Genomic DNA, 8,185 nt, shown 5'->3' with positions numbered 1-8,185 from the left:
GGATGGATGGATGGATGGATGGATGGATGGATGGATGGATGGATGGATGGATGGATGGATGGATGGATGGATGGATGGATGGATGGATGGATGGGTTAACGAGACACTTTCCAGCTGAGCCTGAAACATCTTCTGTCCGTCTCGGTGCGGTTTGATTTATGTAGTGGAACAGGAGAAGTCGACCCATCATTGTTACTCTTCTGAGCTGCCAAGGGTGGAAGTGACCGAGCTGAAACTCATTGTGGGATTTAAATTTTTATATTATATATATATATAAAATCTGTAGCTCCACAGTGCTGGCTTAATTATTGCCCGCTGCTGAAGGTCTGCAGCGTGACGAAATCATCTCACGAACCAGTGGACGGATTTTAATGAAACCCTGAACGTACGTCTACAACTGACTAGCTCTCGGAGTCAACCTGATTCAAGATGGCCACCGCAGATAATCAAACCGTAGCCAACACATGAATGGCTACAACCCAATCAGTTTTACAGATACTGAGCCAAAGTTTGGTGTGGTAGTAGCTGAGAGTCGTCCTCAACACATACTCTGAGCGCTAGCAGATCTGTTTGGTGAAATTGGCCCAACGTTCGTCTGTTTTGGGACAGAATTAATCAGGTTGACTCGGGATCTCTGCTCGGGCTAAATTAGGGAACTCAATTAGCCATAATTGGTCCAATATTTGGTTTGCAGAGTCTGACTGCGGCTCGGAAAGTTCCCGCAGCGACGTGTAAGAAGCTTCTGTGTCGTTGCCCCTCGAAGTCCCCGACACGCTGACAGAAACGCTTCTGCATCTCCTCTGTCCTCCCCCCGTCCTCTCTGAGAGCGACTTTCGGTCAATTACACCTAACGCACATCATCGTGGATGACTTACGGGGAAGAAAGAGGAGACCGAGAGTGCAGCGGATGTTTCAGAGCAGACGTTGGAAGATCATAACATCTGCTGACATGTAGTGACTTCCTGCACGCAAACCGAGAGGACTTTGGAGTCGGATCTTCTGGAGCGGTGAAGAAACGTTTGATTTAATCGACTAAATCGCAACAGATAAGAATAAAAGCTGCCATTTCTTGAAGGACTGAATGCCAAAGCATTAAATGAAGACCTCACACGACCAATTAGAGCTTGAAGTATGGCTCTCAGCTACTACCACGCCAAATTAGAGCTCTACATCTTTAAGTTGGAGCCATTTTTGTGTTCGCTAACACTGCTTTGAGATGGCCGCCATCTTGAATTGAAGCTGACTCCAAAAGTTAATCGGTTCTAGATGTACATCCAGTTATTCCTTCCTTTCCTTTAAAAGCAAACCCTCCCCCAGGCATAAAAGTTAAGGCAGCCTTCCAATTTTAAATGACTTCCTGAATTTCTTCATTCTTCACCTTGTAATCAGGCGACGAAGCGTTTTATTTGACTTTTTTTTTCAAAGTTTTCTTAGAAGTCATTTACGAGCTAATGAGGCCACTTTGCAGCAGATTTCACCCTTCACCTGCAGGCGTCTACGATAAGGTGGGAACTGAAGCCAACAGGAGCTGCCAGGTGGCCTTTTTGTAACCAGAGTCTGTGCAGTCGCGACGTGGGAGCTTTAAGTCTCGCCCTGGGAAAAGGTAATTAGTGTTTCTGCATCTAAAAACATCTAAAACCAGGGTTAATTATGTATTTTTACTCATAAATTTTGGCAGAGATTGGCCCCCTTCTGAGCCCTGCTTTAAGGAGATATGGTGCATTCAAGTGCTGCTGGGAAATGGGAATTTTCCAAGTATGCCCCCTCAAGTGGGACATCCCACTCGGAAAGTGGGTGCTAGTCCTGGTGCGTTCCATATATACCGCAACTCCAGAACCCCCCCCCGGTGAGAGTCAGAAACAAGATGGCCGCTTGTATTTTTCTCGCAGTTCTAGATGTACTCTCCACTCGTGGAATGTGTTTTAATATTTGCTGTATGTACGTTAAAAAGATAAAAAAAAAACAGCCTAAAGAACAAATATTAACAGTGAAAGTAAAGTTGCGAGTGGCGGCCATATTGAAATCTTAACTGGGGGCAGTCGGAGTTGCACCCACTTTCCGAGTGGGATGTCCCACTTGAGGGGGCGTTCCGGTTGAAATTTACAACTAGGAACTCTGAAAATTCCCATTTCCCAGCAGCACTGGAACGCACCAGTTCGGATTTCAAAATGGCCGCTACTCGCAACTTTATTAAGTAACCTCTGTTACTTTTACTGTTAATATTTGTTCTTTAAGTTGTTTTTTCACATTTAATCACTAGTACTTTTTAACAGGAAGTAATAAAACATGTTCCGTGAGTGGAGAGTATTTCTAGAACTGCGATGGCCGGCGGCCATCTTGTTTCTGACTCTCGCCGAGCGGGGTGAAAGCGGGAAATTACGTCACTCCAACTTCCCAGGTACGAGTTTGGATGTAAATGGAACGCAGCAGGAGTTGCGCCCATTTTCCGAGCGGGATGTTCGTTTCTGTTGAAATTTACGACTAGGAACTCAGAAAATTCCCATTTTCCCGGCACCACTGGAACACACCACCTGACTACCCCCAGTTAGGGTTTTAAGATGGCTGCTGGTCGCAACTTTAGTGAGGAAAACACTTTCTTTAAGCTGTTTTTCCACCTTTAATCACTTGTACAACTAGTCCTTATTACCCTGTATGCAGCAAGTATTAAAACACATTCCGTGAGTGGAGAGTATATTTAAATAAAGGCTTTGCTACGGGCGGCCATCTTGTTTTCGACTCTTGCTGAGCAGGGGGAAAGTGGGAAATTACATCACTCCGACCTCCCCGTTTGGATGTAAATAGAACGCACCATTATTCCAGGGGGGCCTTAATAGGGGCATGGTCCCCCAGGTCTTGATAAAAGTTTAGTCCGGCCCTGGATTATGAGCTGACGGGTGCCAGGAGCCCCACATGGAGCTGAACTGAATCAAAACGGATTCAGCTGGTTGTGTAAGGGAGCTTTGGCAACGAGGCAGGAAAGAGTTTGCACAAAAACTGATTTTTTTCTTTTATTTATTTTTTTTGTTTTGGTGATTGGGGCTCATTGTGCGCGGATAAATGAGCCCAACAGAGGCCGGCAGGAGAGGGGAAGGAAAAGGCGTAAAACCACCGAGGAGAGGAGGGAGAGGAGTGAAGTGACATCACAAATCCCAGCCCCTCTTCCTTTTTCCTCTTCGCTCCACTTCTCCGCCGAGGAGGAGGAACGCGGCTTCCTCTTCTCGCGTCTCCCGCGAAACAGGAGGAGAGAAAAAACAAAAAACCCAAACCCAAACCAAAACACAAAGGAGGCCGGACCTCAGGAGAGGCAGAGGAGGACACCATGAACAACAGTTTCCCGAACATGGCGTCGATAGGCGACTTCGACCCGCCGAACGGGTCCATTCCTGCCACCAAAGTTGAAATCACCGTGTCCTGCAGGTAAGCGCCGAGGGTTCGTTTCGCCCCGGGTTCGGGCTGACAGGCTGAAACTGTTGAACCTGCAACTCCGAGCAACTTTCTGCGCCACACTTGGGAGGCTTTTTACCGGACTTGGACTCTTTTTTTTTTTTTTTCCTGTCAGGGCTGTTGTGTTTTATGTGGAGGAACGGAGACAGGTGTTTAAAACGCGCCAGCTGACAGTAGTTTAGTTAATTAGGAGCCGTAAGTAAGGTTAAAACTGCAGAGCTGTGATTAAAAAAACATTTTTCCTCCTCATAATGAATTCACACTCACTTGTTTACGCTGCTAACCATTAAAACCATGTTTCAGGCATTTTAAAGTCGGGTTTAGATTAAATATATGTTTTACGCAAACGATGTAATACCCAGAATGCACCACTAGGTGGCGAAAACGTCCCCGTTAACGTCAAAACTCGCAGAAAGAACGGTTTTCGCTTAAAGCTGTAAAAAGCCGTCTGTCTACGATATCTGTGATTTAAAAATAACAACTAATGGAAGTTTACAAACATGTATAAATGAGCGAAATCAAAAAGAGTCGGGTTTTGTTGCCAACAAATACGAGTCGTTTGTTTACGTTCAGGTTTCGGCGCGGCGTCGAGACAGTAAAATAATCCCTGGTTGCGAGTCGGAGGAAAACCGGCGAGACAGAGTGGGAAAAGAGAAAAGTCTTTCTTTTGGAAAGAAAATGGCGACTAAAAGCTGCGAGGACGAGCGTCGGCAGAAGTGGAGCCATGTTGGCGGTGAGGGGGGGTGGAGCGTTAATGCTGAAGTTGCGGCTGAGATACGAAGTCTTTAATGGGAAGATTTCTGAATTTAGTTGGAAACAAATGAATATTTGCTGTTTTCCAACCTTGAATTTGCAGAAACAATTATTTTATTGATGTAGAAATTGTGTTTGAAGCATAAAAATCATAGAAGAATTGGCGTTAAGGCGGTATCTCACTGGCTTTGGCTGTTGGAGACTTAAAGCTGTGAGACGACAGGTAAGCGAGCCTTGCAGGTGTGTTTCCAGTGGCCAGTTTGTTGACCGTCGCGGCCCGTTCTGTACTCGAGGCCGCGCACATTATTTCGTTTTCTCAGTGGACTCACCTCGGCTGCGCTGGGGTCCACTTCTGAAATGAAGAAAAGCAGATTTAGGAGCTTTTTTTTTTCTTGGTCTGTGTGGTTCTTAGACCTGGTCGCTTGTTCCATTTTCTTTAAATTTGTCCCAAATTAAAACAAGAAAACAAGAAAAGGTTAAAAACTCCAGACTGCGAGCTTCACATGAGGGAATTATGAGAACGTTTTGGAGATTCCCTCGGACAAAAAAAAAAAAAAAGAAAATCATTTGTTTTGGTTCCTCGGACACAAAATTGTTCTGAGAAGCTTCGTTTTATTTTTTTTTGTCGGGGCCCACGCCGTGGAACCAAACGCGGCCGCAAATCTGACTGTTAAAAGGTATCCAGCGGCGTGTGGGCGTGGCCTAATCCCGACCGAGCTGACGGCTGGTCCGAGCGGGCTGTCGCCTTAAACACAGCTCCAGCTTCGGATCATTTAGACGCTGTTTTATAAATCTTTGCTGTCGTTTGCGAGCTCCGTTAGAGGCGGCGGCAGCTAGCTGTAGCACACCCGGTGAAGCGTGTCGAATAACCGAAACCGCGTGTCGTGAAACTCGCCTTTTAGCTCGGCGTTCCCATCAGGTTTCAGCTCTTATTTCTCCAAACTGAGGCGGTTCAAAGGGCCGTCTGCAGCAGGTAGGATATTAATTGTTTTTAACCTTTCCACCGAACCCCCGCCTGTAAATGTCTGAACTGTCACTTTTAATTTGCCACCTGGACGTTGAAAACGGAGCTGGAACGTCCCGCCTCCGAGGCGAGCGAGCGGTGGAAGAGTTTCCCCGTTGCTGATGAGTGAAAACGAGCTTTTATTTAATATTTCTCCATAAAAACGAGATGTTTAATTACTCAAACCCGGGAAGGAAAGAGAAACTTTTAAAGCTTTAAACGCTGTTTCCTCACGCCGTTGTGCTTTTTTTAAATTTTTCTGACATTTTCCTCTTCACTTAGAGAGAATAACAGTTTCAGCTCATCTTTTTTATTCTACTAATATATCATAAATTAAATTATTAGGAGTCTTAACAGTGAAACATGCTGCTTTTTGAGGCTTTGCAAGCAGAAATTGTGCAAAAATCCATAATAAACGTGACATTATCTGTGAAATAAATGGTTTTCTGGATGCACAATTTGGTTTATAACCCATTAAACTATAACAAGGGAGATGGCATTAACATGGCGCTGAAGTTACAACCAGAATAATAATAATAATTGCCCTGTTCCTCCTCGAAGCCCACCTTCGCGGCGGCGCTTCAGCACACTGCTCCTGGCCCCGCCCCGGTCGCCTGGAGACCGCCGATGCTGTATTTCTGGACGCTTTTGGCGCTCCCATCTCCTTAGTAACGGAGAGATCATGCCATCTTCCCACAGAACACGCGAACGCGTCTGGCAGAGCCGGTTCGAGCCTGAGTCACCCGGCTCATCGGGGGACTTTTTGAGTTTTTATTTTTGGCGCGGCCGGTCCTCCCACCTCCCGAGGGAGCGCCATGGTTACGGCCAGGTGCCGCTCGTAGCTCTACTTACCTAAAGTTGTTTGTTTTTTTTTTGAGCTGTGTCGCCATGGTTACTTTAAAGTTCCCCCCCCCGTGTGTGTGTGTGTGTGTGTGTGTGTGTTGCAGTGAGAAAGTCTCAGCTCAGGAGAGAACGGTATGAATGAGCGACCGTCGCATCAAACTGCTCGGGTTGTCATGTTTGCAGCGAACGCGTCATTCGTGACTCAGATAGTTCAGGATCGAATATGAAAAACGGGAGTTTTAAGGGTTTTTGTTTTCCCGATTTGCGCCACGTTGCTGCTGCTTCGAGGACGCGAAACAAACGGGAAACACGAGCGTCACGCGGAACCCCTCACCGCCTCCGATGTGATTGATTTATTCAGATTAGCTTTTACCGTTCGCCGTATAAAGTTGGTAACTTGTCGAGCCTCCTGCCACCTGTCGGTTCATCTCCCCACCCGTGAATCCAAAATGGCTGCCTGGGGACGCTCCCGACCAGCTAACGGGCCGCCACGGTGTCTGGAATCCTCAAATATCTGACTGTGAACGGATTCCAACCCACAGCAGGAAGGGACTCATCCTCTGTGGCTTCTGCTCCTGATGACCATTTATGGAGTTCCTGCTGCTGAAACCCGTCCCCATGGCATGATGCAGCCACCCCCGTGCTTCACTGTAGGGAGGGTTTGCCTTTAACACGACGCCGGCCTTGCTGAGAAACAAAATCCAAACAGGAAGCTTAAATTTACCAAAACGATAACTAAAAGGAGGCAAAAATGGCACAAATACGCTGCAGAGAAGATTAAATCTGAAGGAACTGAAGGGGAGAAGTTTTATAATGGAAGTTAAATCTTTAAAAAAAAGTATAAAAGTTTTAAAGACTAAAAGTCAGAGCCCAGCTCTCCTGATTGAGCCGAACGTTTCGATCTATGAAGGGTTAAAACGGCTCCAAGTTTGTGGAAATCGTGACAGAAGAATAAATACAAACAGGAAAATGGTCCAAACGCTGACTCAGCATCTGCCTGTTTAAATTCCAGGTTGTGAGGCGACAACATGGAAAACTGAGGTTTCGTTTTCTGGGAACCAAATGAATTAACTCTGACTTTCACCTTACACGAGCCGGATGAAGACACGGACTCGTCGAAGGCGAGGAAACGGAGACACGGCGGGCGTTTTGGAGTCGCCGTCCTCGCCGGGCCAGTTCAGACCCGAGATTTTCCCCCGATCGATGGGAGAGAGAGGCCGGAGGAATGGTCTGGGGGGTCGATACGCCTCCCGACTCTGCCCACCGCCTCGCAGAGGAAAAAAAAAAAGCACAAAGGTCTGCTCTTGCTCACTGTGTGGACGGAGAGAAATTACTCCCCGATACGCTTTAGCTTTTCGCCACCTACGTGTTGGCGCCAGGGGACGGTGCGGTCCCAGTCCTCCATTATGGTTATCGATTGGATCCGAACACAAGCAGCTGCCTTTCTTGGTTTCAGAACTGATGTTTTCAATGTTCAGAAAATAAATACAGCAGGATGTGCAGCGAGTTCATCTTAAAGCTGCTTCTTGGACCGGTTGGACTTTCATTTATCTGTGGGGTCACGGCTGAAAGCTTCTCCTCCTGAGGTCTGATGCAGCTTGAAGGCTTTTACTCCAGGGGTTTTCCAGATGTGCTGACAGGCCACCCTGAAGCACCGCTCCCAGACATCCAGGTGGCCTGAACCGTTCCCCCCCCTGCCGAGGAGGTTAAGGTTTTCGGGAAAGTTGGTCGGTTTGTCTGTTAGTCAGACCCTCCAGGGTTTCGCGACGTTGCGATCGCAACTATTAACGCAAAATCAAGCAAACCCCGCAAAATCTCAACTTTTTGCAACTCTTTGCCCAAAACGCCGCAACTTTCCCGCAACTTTAACCCAATATTTATTGTTTCTAAAGTGATTCGCCACCGTTTCTGCTGTCTAGTCTCTTCTTTGTGGGTTTCTGTAGCGTGGAATACAAAATAACCCCAAATAACTCAGGAAGAAGACACGTGAGGTCACATCCTGTTAACATCAGAATGCCAGGAGCGTGCAGGAGCAGCGACCGAAGCCAAAATGTGCGCTAATGCTTCACATTTGCCCACAAAGATTTCAGCAAACCAGTTTCCTCCCCAGCTGCAGCTGTTTTGCACGTCCTGCAGTGTAAT

The 8,185-nt window shown here is 46.8% G+C and overlaps 1 protein-coding gene across 1 annotated transcript in view; it reads left to right on the top strand.

Annotated features, from left to right (window-relative positions):
* Positions 1-2,980: 2,980 nt before the first annotated feature.
* Positions 2,981-8,185, top strand: part of LOC108244036 (copine-8) — a 99,181-nt gene continuing 93,976 nt past the window's right edge. The window contains exon 1 of the mRNA XM_017429884.3: positions 2,981-3,417. Within this exon, the coding sequence (XP_017285373.1) occupies positions 3,320-3,417 (98 nt within the window). The 5' untranslated portion in view covers positions 2,981-3,319. The remainder of the gene's footprint in view (positions 3,418-8,185) is intronic.

The sequence above is a fragment of the Kryptolebias marmoratus genome, linkage group LG18 (assembly GCF_001649575.2).
Source record: "Kryptolebias marmoratus isolate JLee-2015 linkage group LG18, ASM164957v2, whole genome shotgun sequence".
NCBI classification, from domain to species: domain Eukaryota; kingdom Metazoa; phylum Chordata; class Actinopteri; order Cyprinodontiformes; family Rivulidae; genus Kryptolebias; species Kryptolebias marmoratus.
Note: the sequence above shows the minus strand (reverse complement) of the source record. Positions and strands in the feature narration are given on the sequence as shown.